Source organism: Anneissia japonica, unplaced genomic scaffold, assembly GCF_011630105.1.
Source record: "Anneissia japonica isolate Jap-2015-1 unplaced genomic scaffold, ASM1163010v1 scaffold573_len2283161_cov171, whole genome shotgun sequence".
Lineage (NCBI taxonomy): Eukaryota > Metazoa > Echinodermata > Crinoidea > Comatulida > Comatulidae > Anneissia > Anneissia japonica.
In genome coordinates this window covers 308067-325417 of record NW_022719802.1, presented here as the reverse complement: position 1 = coordinate 325417, position 17351 = coordinate 308067, and the positions used below count along the sequence as shown (strand labels likewise).

The window sequence follows — 17351 nt, the reverse complement described above, 5'->3', positions numbered from 1 at the left end:
CACCAATTGTTAATTTTGACTGGTGTAAAATACTAATCCATGTTTTAAAAACTGAAAACAAGGGGCTAGACTGCTGATTTGAAATTTATTTTTAAAATGCATTTACCTGCCCAAGAAAAGGTATTAAGATACTTCAGCCAAAGAAATTTACAAGTGCTGACTTTTTTTTGCAAAAACCAACTCAAAAAAGACATAAGATGGTGGCGGCTATTATAAGACATCTCAGAATCATGCTGAAGCCTATGCTGGACTAACTGTCACAGGTCCGAGAATGCCAGGCCCGGATCCAATGGGGCCAATAGGGGACAGATGTCCTCCTTGTTTTGACACTAAATGCTTACATTTCAGTGCATATCAATGTTATGTATTAAACTAAGAAAAATAAAAAGAATACAAATGCCCCTCCATTTGAACAATTCTGGATCCACCCCTGAAGGCAAAAGGAAATGTGACAGACTAAGAATTATCTACCCTTGAGTTGTAAAGGAAATGCAAAATGATTTGGAGAAGATCGTTAGCCAAAGATCGGATTGAAGAGTATTATTTAAACTCCTATCTCCACAGAAAGAAGAATTAAAATTGCTTGTTTGTATGTCTCCCTTATTTATGCCCTTTTTGATGGTTTTTGTTTTTCAAGTTTTGTACATTTCCCTTTTGTATTTTCGATGTTGTAATGTGTCCGGTTTTCTTATTTTGATAAATTTAACTAGAGTATTTTAAATAATTTCAACATTTTTAATTTTGTTTCATTGAATTATTCTGTACACTTCAAATTTTCCTTAAATTTGCAATAAAGTTTTTTTGAATTTTGAATCTTGAATCTTGATTTGAATGAATTTGCAATTTTGAATATGAAAAAAAGCAATTTGAATATCATTTTCTTAACAGAGCAACGACTATGGAATGCAGTGGCAAGAAGGTGACATCATCAGCTGCTTGATTGACAAGCATGGGAACATCTCTTATTGGCTAAGAGGATTGAATATGGGTGTGGCCTTTGTAGATATAGATCTGAAGAGATGCTTCTACCCAGCATGCTCTTTATCAACCAATCAGGAAATTGCTTTTAATTTTGGTGACAGGCCTTTCAGGTACTTCTTAAAAGAATTCACATACTTTAATAAAAATTGTAAACTACTTGAATGATGTGCATTAGCTGCATGTGTGTCAGATGACACCGCAAAGAATATTTTGTTGCTAGGTCCAGCCGAAGGCAAGCGTTGAGCCTAACCAAATTTGCTCCCAGGTGGTGCTGGTGACCACAAACAAAGCCAGTACTATGCTAGCTCTACAGAAACCTAGTTGAGATAATATATTAATGCTTGCGGTACACCACGTAGGTAGTTCTGAAAAGAATTGTTCAACAGTTCTTTTCGGAACTATCTATGTGGCGTACCGCAAGCATTAAGATATTATTACTTCACCATGCAAACATTCAAACAATATCTAGTTGAGATAGTTAAAAAGTATTGTCAAGTCACTTCAGCCACTGTTTTGGAAAATAGAGCCATTATTTAATTCAACATTCATATTGTCAGGTCTAATGGATGTATTGTACTGAAAAATATATGCTGATTAAAATACTTAAAAGGCTCTTTACTTTTGTTGTTTTTGTAGGTATGCTAACATTATGCCCGTCGGTTACGTTGCTTACCGCGAAATCATCTCCACACCTGTTTCATTTTCATCTCGTTACCATGACGTGCCTGGAGTTTCCTGGTGGATTCCTTTTGAAGACCTCGACGATAAGGATGCATTTGATGAGGAAGAGGAGGACATTATTCTGACAGAAGACCTTGAAGATGAAACATTGATTGGAGAGGTTAATGGATGTGGAGAAGAAATGGCCATCTGGACGGACCAGGATGAGGAGATTCTTATCAAGGATAGTATGACAGAAATGGGAGGAGGAGACAAACAAGGTGCCATACCGTTTAAGAATGATGGTGGAGAGATCCTTTCCAAAGTGGATTCTGAGACTACATCTTCACCTGGTGAAGTGGATCAAGAACTTGCAAGAGATTCTCCCACTCTTGCAGCTTCTAATGAAACATCTCTTAACTGCCCTGATCATGTCACGATAAACCCTGAAAATGAAAAACATCCAAAGGAATGCTTTGACAATAATGATATTGACACTAATCAACCAATCAGAGATGTGCAAAGTTCATTAGCTGGTGATGAGTATCCAGATCCTTCGTTGTATTTTGAAGTATTAGTGACTGCAGACTCACCTAAGTAATGTCAGCTTTAAATTTTTGTTACCTTCTCTACTATGTGTTTTACACCATGTCAACTAGTTTGCTATCGGTTCACTTTCTAGGAATAAATCTAGTACAGTATTTGGAAAATTGTAGTGGGTGAAGGGGAAGGCTGTGATTCCAGAGTCGTGACACTTAGTAGGATAGAAGAAATCATGGAACCTTTTTCACTGATCTCTACTAGAATGACTGATTTCTCAGGTCACTCACAGTACAGGAAAGACCAAAGCCACTTACACCATGTGCAATTTGATTAAATTATTTTTAAAAATAACAATTCTTGCAATATTTATTAATAAAATATTTAAATTTTTGGAAATGTTTTTCTTCACATCAATCTAACCACTCAATGTGCCTTTCTGTGCAGTTTACAAAAGCGCAAGTGACGGCGCCTTGTTGATCGCCACCCCGGCTCAAAATGTTTATGCAGTAATCACGTATTTGTGGTGCTTTAGGCTCCCGAACATTGTGTCAGTGTCTTCTAAAATATCAACCAATGAGCAATCCAGCCATTATAGTAGAGATCAGTGGGCCTTTTGTCCTCACCATTTACTAATTTTTCTTGAAATGTGTTACACTGATGTTTTGATTTTGTAGCTCTGTGATTGTTGGATACACAAGTATTGATGGTATGGACCAAGTTTGTGTTATCTATAGCACAGATGGAACACTACAACTACCAGATGACAGTACTATTCAGGTAATTTTTTTTTCCTAATAAAAATTTGTAGGTTATAAGTGATTGGCTTACATGCAGCATGGAAATACATGCTGGTTCAATAGACACAATTAGCGACTCAGATCACATAATCTATAGTGGATATAAATTGTAAACAGGCAACGCCGTTACACTTGGTAATAATAATAATAGTTGGATTTGTATAGCGCATCATGCGAAAAAGCCTCTATGCGCTTGGTGATTGAGCTCTTTGAGTTTGACATTTTGAAAAAAGTTTATGTTATTTTATGAAACTAAAAAACCTACTCCTTAAACTAAGGAATGGTTGGCCGTTGACTCCAAGGAGTTCATCCACCCTTTGTTCAGCTGTTTTTTTTTCATGCTGCTGAGTGTCCCTCCAGCCTCTCATCGGCGGCCGCTAAAGACCACCAGATAGGGAAATGCATGTTTCTGATGTTAGTGTAAGGCACTTCATGATGTTGAATAATTTTGGTTGAGCTGCCAGTAAACCATACGAAATTGATTGGAAATTTAGCTTGAGAATACTGCCATAATGGTTTCCTAATGCTATGAAAGATTTCTGGCCCCAGATATACTGATTTTTTTTTTTAATGTTAGGCTTAGGTCCCTGCATATCTACAGCCTGTTTAGGTATGCAAAAGAGTTCAATCTGTGAACTGCAAGTCGGACATGCAATTCTTAGACCAACTCAAGGTTTACAAAAGATCACATAATTTCCGAATCCCAAAATGCACAGAAAACACTAGAATTAGTATATAAACACTATTTTGAACAGTCGTATTGCCTTTTTTTACCATTTATTTCACACATTAACAGTGGGCGGTTGTTTTTAAAACCAAAAAAAAAAACATTACCTTTCCAATACTTTTACACTGATCACACTTTAAGTTATACCTGTTATACATCACATAACCACTACGAAACTGTTTCCCAGTCACTGATTGTGTATATTGCATCCAGGGATTCTTGTTTTTTAGGGGTGGAAACACAACTTCCATAGAACACTGAATAAGTCATTCCCTCCTTGTATTTCCATAAAATAGCAGAGTATACACCAATAGTGCACAAATATGTGGGTGGTGAGAGGAGGTGTTAGGGATGATAGTGGTGATGGTGGCGATGATGATGATGATGACGATGATGATTAATTTTATCATGTTCTTATAGTGTAAAGTGAATGGAAACACAACCCTTGGATGTGGGCTGCTGCTACCTCCTGGATCCATATTCTTTACAATCAATGGACATCCAATAAGTAAGTTAAAATTATTAACAAGACTTTCTATTTATTTGAAAACTAAAATGTTTTAATATTTTTTGTAAGATTTTTCCGAAAGAGAAATTAGAGATATTTTTTACATAGTCTGTGATGATAAAGCCAAAAATAAGTTGTGATTTTCAAAATTTAGATTTGTTCAGGTTTTTGCAACACAGGTATGTTTTGCTATGCCTTTGTTTAAGCTGATTCATTTGACTATTATTATTGTACTTTTGTTCCATTGGGTTTGTTGCCTAAAAAGGACAAAATCCAAGCAGAGCTTTACTGTAGTTGCAGGGATAATGAAAAACTAAAACAGTAATTTATGTTTTGACTACAATAATAATTATATATTTCTTCTTCATTCTTTTCTAAAATATAGAGCGACTGTTTTCTTTTGTTAATGAAGAAGTTGGGACATCTCCACTTGTACCGATCACAAACACAACATTACTGGACTTCAATTTCGGAAACAGATTGTTTTTGTATAGTTCACCAAACCATCTGGAACAGAGGATCTCAATGGCAGCAATCTTGCATGATTTCCAGCAAAATAGGACAGTAGAGACTCGTGGTTACACGGAACAGGCTGGAAAAGATTAGGAATCTGTCCAGATAATGATGCAAAATTAATAGGACAATAGAGGCTGGCGGTTGCACGGAACAGGCTAAAAAAGATTGGGAATCTGTCCAGATAATGATGCAAAATTAATAGGACAATAGAGACTAGCAGTTGCATGGAACTGGCTAAAAAAGATTGGGAATTTGTCCAGATAATGATGCTACATACTGACATACACAACTGAGTTGAAGAAATATTAGGTGCTGAGTGCCTAACATTTTATGCACCCTGGTGAGCAAATTGTTTATCACACATCAGGAGCGCTGATAAGAAAATGTACAGAACTAGAAATTCACATTGGCATAAACAAGACAAAACAAATAGATTATACCATTTGAAATCACTATAATGTACCATTTTTTTAAATTAAAAAACTATATTGAATGGTGTTAAGGCTAAAAACAGATCTATTTAAGAAACAATGGTAATGGAATAATAATAATAATAATTTATTTGGATATGCACTTTTGAATCAGTGGCACTCAACCACAGGGGTGGTGCATCCTATCAAGAAAATATATAAAAATTACAATCAAAAAGAAAGACATCAAAAAAACAAGATAATCAAATTAGCTAAAACTAAAAGAGAAAATATTTCAACAATACTCATTAGTACAAAGGTCACTGGTGATAAAATACTCCCATACATTTAGGCAATCAGTATTAACTAGCATATTTTCTAAAACATGATATTCTTCAATTCTAATGGTGTTTAGTTGATTACATGTGAATAAAAAATGTTGTATATCTTCAACACCATTATTACGCAATTGGCAGTGCCATCACTATTGGGTACCCATTTACAGCTCCTATGTCCTAATTGAAGAGTATTTGACCTCATTTTGAATTTTAGGCTTGCACCCATAAAATCTGTCTGGCCAAGTAAATATTTTTCCATATTCAGACTGCTCTTAATTGAAGAATATTCAAAAGTGACAATTTTCTTAACATTTCGCTATTCCAAAAAGAAACATATGAATCAAGAATGAACTCTTTGAAATCGTTAACCCAACACATATCGGATGCAACTCCAAGTCATGAATTTTCAAAGATTGAACCAATTTCCAACATTATATCAGTACAAGTCTTAATGAAACTAGAGAGCAGTTTATAGCATGGCTCATCAATACTATTTAGACTACGGGATGTATTAAGCATAAAGTTTGGCCATCTATGCTTATCTAAATTCATTACATGATTAATGTATTTAGCTCTAAGTATGTCCCAGCCTAGGTCCCCATATAGAGCTTCTTCTGGTGTGTTTCTGGATGCTTTAAGGACATATCGTGCCATTTGACGTAATTTTGTCAATGTCCTTTTGGCTTTTGCTAATCCACACTGAACAAGCATAGAATATATTAATACAAAAATGAGTAAAGCCATGGATTCTTATCATACATGATTACATAACCATGTAAGATAATCTCTTTAGTACTGGGGTCCCAAATCCCCCAGCAGTCGCTGGAGTCTCCTGGAAATCGGGACAGCCTTCCGCAAGCAAGCAAGAATCTACAAAAAGAACACATAATTTAGTTTATATACCGTCATTTAAACTTTGAATTGTGGATTTTTTTGCAGTCCGACGTGAATAAAATGAAGTGTTCCTTATTTGATCGATTAATATAAATTATGCTTTAAAGGTGTACTGTCTGCCACAGAATTTGGGTAAAATTCAAAAATGCAATTAAAATTGAATAGGTACTTTAAAGGATCAAATAAGTTACTAACCACAAACAAAGTTTTAAAAATAAAGTGTTAGGCTGATTTCAGATAATTTAATCCAAAAATCTTTGTTGGTTACCATAAGGGGGTATGCAAATATTATAAAAAATGTACTATATAACTATATAAATTGACAGGAAAATGTTTATTCATTCAAATTTTAATTTTGGTTTTTTGTTTTTTTTTTTTGCTCAAGACAGAGTACATAATTATTTATTTCTTCAACATTTCTATCACAATGTTGAAGAAATTCTGTATTCAAATGAAAAACTGTGAGTTGCAGTTGTCATAAGCCATCATCACATTTATGAACTTTACAATAATTATTTGTTAATTTATTCTGGCCATAGTTTGACTAGGATATTCTGCCACTGTTATTGTATTTGTATTTGGGCTTATTTTTGTGATGTGAATATTGTAAATACATTTACTGAAACACAATTGTTTGGTGGTACATTTGCTTTTTTTAACACTTGTTTGATTCCACAGTCGACCCTTCCACTTTGCTCTACCACTTGGATATTGTCCCACAAAACGAGAGCGCAAGCGTACATAGCCACAGGAATTTGTTAAAAATATTATTTGCTTATACTGTATCCAAATAACGTTATTTTGATTGCCAATCCCAATTGTTTTAGTCTAAAAGCACAATGGACCTTTCCGCTAAGCTCCGCCCCTTGGATATTGTTGCTAAGGTCCCACAAGACGGCAGTGTTAAAACATACGCGAACACGTGCGTTTGTGGGACAACACGTGTGTTTGTAAGACGCGCGCGTATTCCTAGCGCTGTTCTGATTAGTCAGTTGTTAAGTTTGATTGACACTCCGGAAAGGTCTATTTGGACCATACTAAGCTCTAAAAACTCTCCCGTGAACCCTACCAGGGTACAAAAAGAAAAGTTTATCTTACCGTGGTGCTATTCTCTGGAACACACTGGATGAGCGTGTTGGAAATGCATCAAATGTTAAAATATTTAAAACACTTTTGTAAAATTTTTGGTTTATCCTTCATTTTTTGTATCTCGTATTCGTATATACAGTAATTTTGTCTTTTTTTGTGATTATGCAGGGGTGGATTTAGGGGGGGCCGGCCCGGCCCCGGCCCCCCCTTTTGGGAGGTAAAAAAAAAGAAAAAAAGAAGAAAAAAAGAAGAAAAAAAGAAGAAAAAAAGAGAGAAAAAGAAAAAAATGATAGCCCAGAATGCCTCAAATGTTATGTTCGGGCGTCTAGAACACAAAAATTTCGCGGGGCCATGCCCCGGACCACCTACGACAGTGTTGTCTCAATCGGCCCCCCTTCCGGCTCCCCCTTTTGGACATTTCTGGATCCGCCCCTGTTATGTGTTAGTATTTTTTTTTATATACTGTTATTTTTCAATTTCAATGACAACACGGCCTTGTAGAATAACATCCTCTGGGTGAAACAAGCTTTTCGTGTAAAAATAAAGTTTTAATATTAATAATAATAATAATAATATGTTTTAAGCCGGCACCAGGTCCGAGGCTCTAGTCGCCTCCTTGGTTCACACCCATGTCGGACCCTTTGTCGGAAAATTTCTGGAGCCACCACTGAGCCCTTTTTGAGTCTTCGCTAATTCCATCATGATATTTTAAATGTGCTCATTTTTTAAGCATGTTTGTCATTGTTATTCTAAGTATTTTTAACGAATAAATGGCGTGCCGAGGCTTCAAGTGAAATATTCTACAAAAATTTTATTAGACAGTAGTAAATTCCTCATTTAATATGTTATAATCTACTACCTAAATCAAGCTTTACCGGTTTAAACTATAGTGTTGATTAATGTAATTCAATTAGAGAACTGCATTTCAATGTATTCTTAGAACCTACGCTACTATTATATTACATACACAAACTTCCAATGAAAATCACTAAAACTTTAAAACAAAAAAAACAATATATCTCATTTTAAAATCAAGTTAATTAACCACGGTAAAGAGATTAGGAAAAAAAATTAATATGCCTATTTTTCACTGATTTATAGACATTTAACTACAAAAAAAATCAATTTAAGGCTCTATTCAAAAGTGTGATGGAGAATTTTATTTTCATTCATATTTTCAAATGTAAGGCACTGTAGCCTACACTAGGCCCCTACGTGCCTACTAGTTGTCATGTGTTGATAAATGAAAAAAGTTTTGAGCCCCTGCTCAATATCTATTATTAGGGGTACCAGTGTAGGTGATTATCACACTCAGTGGCAGATCCAGGAATTCGAAATAGAGGGGAAATGAGGGGGTGGGGGGAGGCGAAGGTAGGGTGGTGGGACTTGCAGTCAACACACAGTTCAGTAGGCTAGGCCTAGTTTAAGTTAGTATAGATCTCCAGGGCAGAAAGTCGGAGACATGAGCAAAAAACATTCAAAAACATTACATAGTAATACATTAAAGAAAAGTAGATAATATTCTTTTTTTAAAGTTTCAATAATAAAAAAATATATACACTGGTTGTGTTTAATAATACAATCCATACAGTAAGCAGGGCCGGCGGAACGTTTTTCAAAGTTTGGGAGGGGTGGGGGGCACTTATAAGATAAATGGGAATATGAATCATGCAGATCTGGAATCAAACCTAGGGGGTGGGGGTCAACATTTTTCCCAAAAACGAAAGGGGATATCCGGGGTCCCCCTGGAAAATTTTGATTTCTAGATGGCGGGAAATGACCTTTCTCAACTTTAGAGCTAGGTGTCTAATGACTTTGTTCTTCAAAATTCAAGGTTTTCCCCCGCTTGAAAACGGTCACTTTCTCATTCTTATTACAGTAAATTGACCGGTTATGTGTGTATACATACATTTAAAAAAAAATTAGTAGTTGCATACGTATTCTTTTTTCAATGAACCGATAAGCTCCAAAGAAAAGGGGGGTTCTCCTCGGGGGAAATTTTGATTCTTAGATGGCGGGAAATGAGCTTTTCCAACTTCTGAGGTGTCTTAATTACTTTTAAGTTCTTCAAAATTCAAGGTTTTCCCGGCTTGAAAACGGTCAGGTAATTTTTTCCCATTGTTATTACAGGAAATAGGCCAAGGCCTTATGTGTGTATATACATACATTAAAAAAAATGAGTAGTTGCATAGGTATTCTTTTTTCAATGAACCGATAAGCTCCAAAGAAAAGGGGGTCCAGGGTTCTCCCCCCTGAAAATTTTGATTCCTAGAAGGCGGGGAATGAGTTTTCCCAACTCCTGAGGTGTTTTTAAGTTCTTCAAAATTCAAGGTTTTCCCCCGGTTGAAAATTATTATGATGAATCAATGAACCCAAAAAGAAAAGGGAGGTTCAGGTTTTTCCCGGGAAAATGTTGATTTCTAAATGGTGGGAAATGAGCTTTCCCGACTTCTGAAGTAGGCCTATCTTTTAGCGACTTTAGTTTAAGTTCTTCAAAATTCAAGGTTTTCCCCTCTTGAAAACGGTCAGGTAAATTTTCCCATTGCTATTAGAGCAGATAGGCCTTATATGTGTGTATACATAGGCCTACATAAAAAATATTGAGTAGTTGCATACGATTTTTTTTTCTATGAATCCATAAATCCCAAAAAGAAAGGGTGGTCCAGGGGTTCTCCCCCGGGAAAATTTTGATTCCTAGATGGCGGGAAATGAGCTTTCCCGACATATTTTGAAGTGTGTTTTAATGACTTTTATGTTCTTAAAAATTCTAATTTTCTTATTGTAACATCAAAAAAAAAAGAAAAAAAAACAACTCACGGGTTCTGAAAAGGTAGGGCTAGAATTTTTTTCCCTTTTTTTTGTTGCCTAAGGGAGGGGTCAGGACCCATGATCCCCCTCCCCCAGATCCGCCAATGTGAATTGCGAGAAAATGTAACTCGGTCGGGGACTATAAACATTCTCTTTTCCCGTCCTTCTTCTTCTTTTCTTGCATTTCTTTCCGATCATACAAAAATCATCTGCAGACATAATATATTTTTTTGCCAAAAAGTGGGGGAGCCCCGGTTCCCCCCCCCCGGTTCCGCCCATGGTAAGGGCATTAAATTAATTATTTACAATTCATTCAATTTTTTTTTTTTTTTTTCTGATTAACATTTTTTTTTTTGTCTTTCTTGGGGATCACCCACCTTTATTTGTCCTCTTTTTTCATGATTTTCAATTTTTCGTTTTCTCTCCTATTATACAGTGATCTTATGCTGTACCAATATTTACATATGCGTTCACAATTCAAAACAATTTTGTATTTATACATCATTACAATATAAAAAAATTTAAAAGAAAAATTAATTGAATTTCATAAGCATACTTTATTTTAGTAAGAGAAAATTGCACATTTCCCGTAATTCATTTCCTCCATGCCTATACATACATGCAATATATATTATACAAACACACACATACTGTACACCCCCCCCCCCACACACACACACAAATACATACATAAATACACCAACAAACACACACCCACACACATACCAACCAATAACCTATATATACATAGGCCTACGTAAAAAAGCATACCCCAAATAAAACAAACACACATACACTACTGTCAGTGTACGGTACCTATTATTAAATATTTTTGTTTTCCTCCTGTTTTTCATTTTCTTTAACTTAATTACGGTACTGTACCTTTGCAATAGACATTCTGTTTATACATTCCACACTCTGTCATTCTTTTTTTTTTCTTTATTTTCCCTTTTTTTTCCATTTACCAAATTTTCATTATTTCTTTTTTCCCTTTTTATTTTTGGTTTACATTTTCAATCATAAGCAAAGTGATTTACAGCACCAATATCATAATGTTTACAATGCACACAAATTGAAAATTAAGAAAAAGAGACATTTCTCACATTATACATTGTAATTAATTAAAATTTAATAATAAGCTTATATATTTACAAAACCACAGAAAAAAAATAATTAGGCAAGGAATTAGGCTAACGCCTTCAGAAGAATATTTTTTACACGTGACCATTTCATATTTGCTCTATCTATGTTACATGCGTATTCATTTTCAATTTGAAGTTTAACCTCTAGTGTAAAAGAAATCCAAATAACCGTTTTATCAATTTTTATTTTTTTTTTAATCAATTTTCGTTTTTAGACATGCTTTATAAATGCAAAACGTCAGCAAAGACAAAAGCTCATTTACCATAAGTTGTTGGTTCCAACAATTATATTTATCTTACGCCAGGAATTCATTCAATTTTTAATTTAAACTACAAAAAATATAATTATGTGAAACTGATTAGATATAAATTTGAATACAATTTTATTTTTTCCCTCTTTTGAAAAAAATTAGGGGGACCCGGGCCTGCTGGGTCTTCCTCCTCTTTCCCTTCATCTTGAATGTGGTACTCTCTCTCGATCACCTCCTCCTCAGAAGGCCCGCGGGTGGATAGGCACCTTTCTAAACTGCGCATGCGTATGTCTCTATTTTGTGTTTTGCTAGATCTCTCGCCGCCGAGAATTTTTGTTTCATGCGTGCGGTAGCTTTTTGTGAGAGAAGTGTAGAGGCCAACTTAGGTAAAATGGCCACTGAAGACAGCAAACAAGCACCACAGAAAGGCACGGTATATCTTGTAGAAGTTGAAGAATCTCTTAACGATGTTCTTGTTGTATGCCTGAGACATGGTGATCGAGTATTTCGAGGAGTTCTGATCGATGCATTGAAAAGGTAATTCATAACAACTGACAACACGAAGAGCATTTTCTCCGGTTGTTGCAATGTTGTTGTTTGTGTAGGCCTGGCCGTGGTGGGACTTGCAGTCAACACACAGTTCAGTAGGCTAGGCCTAGTTTAAGTTAGTATTGCTGAGTGTCCAGTGGAGAATATCAGGCTTGTGTAAACATAATAAATTAATAAGTGTGCATAAAATCATGTAGTTTATTGTTTATTTGATGCTTGTTTTGTCAGATTATTTGAATGTCTTTTTTTGTCTTATCTTACATCTTAGTGGTCCAATTGGGGTGACTCCTGCAATGATGCCAGTTACCAACAATACAGCAACTCAGTTGGATGAAGACAAGTCCATGACATCAGTTATGGAAACAACCGTCCCACAAGCAACAGAGGGTCACTCAACTTTGGGTTACAGGCAAACTTATTATCAAAACCTACCACTATCACCTCCAAGACCTTTGCTACTGTCTGGCAGAACCAACTGCAGCTATCCAAAACAGAGGATGAGTACAAGAACACGACCGTTTAGGTTAAGACCAAGACATCTACTATGTAGTCGTTGTAAGCACAGTTTAAAAGACAATCCAAGTAGTGTGAAATTGGAAAAGCCAATAAAACGTAAACATGAAAATGAATGTCCTACAAATAAAAAGAAAAAAACCGACAGTATAGAGACGCACACAATATGCCATGAAAAACAAGTTATAAAGATATCGTATGCTGCGCCAAAGAAAGAAGGAACTGACATTTTTGCAAAACTTCCAAAGATTACACAGTCTGTTGCATCTTCTAAACAACAAAATAAACTAGACAGAGCAAAAAAAGTTTTGCAAAAAGCCAAAACAAAGGTGCAAAAGAAAAACACAAGGCCTACTATAAAGTACAAACCCAAGCATAATGTGAATGGTTGCAGTGTTAAGTCTTCAAAAAATAATAGTAAAGTTGCAAAACAGAATGGTTTGATCAAAGAAGTTGTTACTAAAAATTCTTCCCAACAACAAAACTTTTCAACCCAATTGCCGGTTCAGACTCCAAATGGACGTTCAAAAACAAAGAAACCTAATGAGAATAGAACTCAACAGCCAACTGCAACAAAAAAGAAAGGTAACATAACTACCAACTCAAAAGCTAACTTGAATGTTAATGACGACAACCAGAAGTTGATTGGGGAGAATATTGATGTTTATGATTTTGATTCAGATGATTCAGAATCAGATGTAGAAGAAATTGAGATCAATCCTGGTAAAACAGCGGAAGGAGAAAAACTGTCACGCATCAAAGTAAATGTTCATAAGAAAAACATAACACGTGTTGTCCTTGATGACGGACGTATAATGTGTATAGGAGATGTCATTTGGGGAAAGATCGTTGGTTTCCCATGGTGGCCAGGTCGAGTGGTAAGAATGAATGTCAGCCGACAGGACAACGGTACAGTAGTGAATCAGGAGGCATTGATCAAATGGTTTGCGGCTAACACAATATCGTACATCAACGTTGAGAAGTTATTCCCTTTTCTACAGTATTACAATTCAAGATACAATCGGAAGAAGCGTGGCGTTTACAAAGAAGCGGTGAAGATGGCAAACGTAGAGGCTCTGGCTTTGTCGCCTGAAGTGCGGGCACTTAACACAATGTTTGAAACGTCAGCTCTCCAGCCTTAATAGGTTTGTATAGTTTTCTTTGTTCATCTAAATCCTTTCAATAACTAAATTCTATGCTATCTTAAAGCATGCACAATTCTGTGAGATACTGTTATTTGCAATTTCAAAAGTTATTACTGTTTTTGAAGCATTTTCATGATTTTGTATTGTCAGCTCTCCAAGCAATAATAGATTTGATTATTCTTTGACATACTGTTTTATTGCTTTTAGCAACTGAATTCAATGATAATGCTTACATTGTTTATGAATGCCCAATTCTATGATGCGGTTTCAAAAAACCATTTTCATGAGTTTACAATTTATTTCAGCATAATTGTAAACCTACACTTGAATGTGAATGTCTAGAATTCTTCATTTTTTAAATGGTAAAATAAATATAAATTTTGCCATCCAAACATAGTTATTGTGACTACCAATCTCTAACATTGTTGTCTGTAAAAGCACAATTTTTTCGACTATAACAACATTTTATAATTGGTCACCATCTTCACATAGAACAGATCACGTCGGATGTAGGGTCATGGCGGGTTGCTCCAATGCCCTGGTTTAAAACACTAAACGCAAGCAGGTTCACCGTAGGCCTGAGATCAAGCTGCATGAAAAATGTTCATCTCTCACCTAGTGTGAACTAGGCCATAATCACCAAGGGTTTGCTATGTACCTTACTTCTTTTTAACAAATGTTCATGTAGATTTTATTCATGTCACCGTATTTATTAGCTTTTGATTTCAGATAGTTTTATCACTTAAATTTTTTCTATTTTCAGGATTTTTTTTATGTGAAATGGAGGTTAAAGGTGAAGTCTGATATCAGAAATTGTGTTTAATTCCAGAATTGGCTTTTTATTCACACATTTCACTCTAGATTACTAATGAACATCATTATGATAGAGTTATGGTACAGAGGCCACTAATTATACTCAGTCATAGCAATAGAACAACGCCATTATGGTGCAGTTACCAACTGCAACGTCACCTGTAACATGCACAAAATCGAGGTACCACCATGGTACAATTTCAACTGACCATGTTGTCATCAACATTCTATAACCTTTTTGAAGTACAATGAAAAAAACACAGAGAAAAATTCACCATAGTGCAATGTCATGGGCAAGTAAACTTCAACAATACTTGTATACAGTATGTGAAGTAAAATTCATTATAAAAATGATTGACAATGAATGTTTGGATTTATACTGTAACCTTAGTACTGTATAATCCTACTCATCCCTGATCATAACTTGCCATGCATTCTGCTTTTGTGACTAATCTTCCTTAGTAGTCATGAAATTCCATTCATTACCAAAATGTTCCAAACTTAATTTTCTGTTTTAAAAATTACTAGCAATATGACAATCTTTGTTGGGGTCTAAATCATAATTACTAGGAATTATATATGAGACCAACAGGCACACAATTAAGGCGAGACTCTTTGCATACCTTGTTTTGCGAACTTATTTTTTTTTAAAGATCATCAGAAGGTAGCAGAAAAAAATAAAAATAAAATTTTGTTTTTTTTTAATTAGCAAATGTTTTTGCCAAAAACATCCTGATGGAGAAGTAAAAAAAAAAAATTGTTGAATGTAAACAGTGTAGTATGGGATGGATGAATGCTTAAATATTTATGAAGAAATATACATTTCTTATTTTTTGAGATTTCTAGACAGCGGCGGGCATGATAAAAATTAAGAAAAGCTTAACTTAAAATTATTTTGTGGCAGCAGGTGCGCTATTTGGCCAAATATAATTTTTTTTTTTCAAAATTATCATTTATTGGCATGTAGCAGGTTCAGGTTCACTAAACAAGGTATAAATAAAAATCTTGCCTAACCATCAGTGTATTAATTTGCTCTTCATAGTAGCATCCATACATATTTTTTTATCAGTTTACCTATATCTCAATAGTTGACCTCTAATTAATATTACACCCCAAGTGTTGACCCCCCCATAAAGGTCAGCACAATGACTAATCTACATTTCAAATCTTTCAATTAAATTAAAGAATTAATTTAGCAAGAAGTATCATGCTGGAGGATACGATTATATTAAAAGCAAGGCCATCAAAATACTGTAGTAGGGAATTAATAGTAGAGGGAGAATTCTCTTGATACTGTACTATAGCATTGTTTGCACTTGACTTTTTCTAGTTGAACTAACCAAGACGCTAATTGGTTTTATCTTAAAATGTCCAGTGTGAACAGTCTTAAAAAGCTTGCCCCATGAAGACTGACAAAGCTAGTTTTTTACCAAGCTGAAAAATTCATTGCGAACCCCACAACTCGCATGAATCTTTCATGCCAACTGCACACATCGTACTGAACGTTGACAATGTCGACAATTTGACTGACCACGTATGTGCAATATGTTTACTAATAGTTTAAGGTCTACGTTGTATTTAAATCCAAGTGCTGTACGATTTGAAAATTAAGGTAGATTTACTTTTTGTCTTGGTCAGAATTAATACAATGTGAACACTAATAAAGATGATTTTTATAGCCATATTCATTTAAATATTCAACGTGTTTCCGTCAGGACCCATCAGGAAAGAAGCCAATGATTTTGTTTAGAAAGACCCCTTTAAAAAAGCTTTTAGTGCCATTTCCAGGCATCTAGAATTAAATCATCTTAAAATTTTCTTCAACCATTGTGGGTTCTATCAGGCTAAAATAACTAAAATTGGTGCCATTTTTATTACCTTCATTTATTTTAGTCATCTATTCAGATTAGGTACTCATGCCATTGAGTAACTCATCATGTCTTCACCAATACAGTTTTTCTAACCAAAATGGTTCATTTTTTAACAATCTTCAAATAAGTGACACATCATTGATTAATAAGATCATCTTCTCCCTCTAGTTACAGGTCTTGGATGAAATGAAGTCCTTTGTTTTGCAGACTATGTTTAAATCCAGTTGATTTTATAGCATTGATATAGCAAATTCCTGATATTAACATTTGACCATTCTTGAAAAATATTTTTATCAATAAGTATAAGAAACAGATCAAGCGTTGCTGGATAGATTCCGAGAAATCAATAACTGATAAAAATGCTTACTGGTATCGCGGGGCGTTTGAAATATTACATAATAGATTATGATTATTTCTTTGTAATTACCGCTCTCTCAGAATGCACGGCGAAAACAAGCGCAGATTGTCATTCTTTGCTTTTATTTTGACAAGCTCGGACGTGTGTAGGCCTACAATTATGAACTGGACCGACGGTGCGACCCGTGCCTTAATAAATATTTGGGGGGAGGAGAACATCCAACAGGGGCTAGATGGAACTCGGCGAAATGCGTCCATATACGCAGAAATAGCCAAAAAATTAAAGGAATGTGGCTATGATTTCACAAGCAAGCAGATTATCGATTAACAACAGTAAACTATCCACTCCTTCAAAACAAACCGCGCGAATTGAGCGGAAGTACGATCTGACCCTGTATCCCAGAACACATTGCGCTATATGATACTTTGGCGTGTTAGC

General features: G+C 35.1%; 2 protein-coding genes across 5 annotated transcripts in view; both read left to right on the top strand.

The window, feature by feature from the left end:
- LOC117111027 overlaps positions 1 to 7004 on the top strand; it is a 42273-nt gene extending 35269 nt beyond the window's left edge. For all 3 annotated transcript variants that reach the window (XM_033253889.1, XM_033253888.1, XM_033253890.1), the window contains 5 exons: positions 889 to 1091; positions 1618 to 2238; positions 2859 to 2961; positions 4129 to 4216; positions 4602 to 7004. In XM_033253889.1, coding sequence (XP_033109780.1) covers positions 889 to 1091; positions 1618 to 2238; positions 2859 to 2961; positions 4129 to 4216; positions 4602 to 4822 — 1236 coding nt within the window. In that variant the 3' untranslated portion in view covers positions 4823 to 7004. The remainder of the gene's footprint in view (positions 1 to 888; positions 1092 to 1617; positions 2239 to 2858; positions 2962 to 4128; positions 4217 to 4601) is intronic.
- Positions 7005 to 11971: 4967 nt separating this feature from the next.
- LOC117110985 (PWWP domain-containing protein 2A-like) overlaps positions 11972 to 17351 on the top strand; it is a 23810-nt gene continuing 18430 nt past the window's right edge. The window contains exons 1-3 of one of the 2 annotated variants that reach the window (XM_033253840.1): positions 11972 to 12201; positions 12482 to 13871; positions 14635 to 14664. In XM_033253840.1, the coding sequence (XP_033109731.1) occupies positions 12005 to 12201; positions 12482 to 13868 (1584 nt within the window). In that variant the 5' untranslated portion in view covers positions 11972 to 12004 and the 3' untranslated portion in view covers positions 13869 to 13871; positions 14635 to 14664. The remainder of the gene's footprint in view (positions 12202 to 12481; positions 13872 to 14634; positions 14665 to 17351) is intronic. The other variant, XM_033253839.1, reaches the window with a different exon arrangement.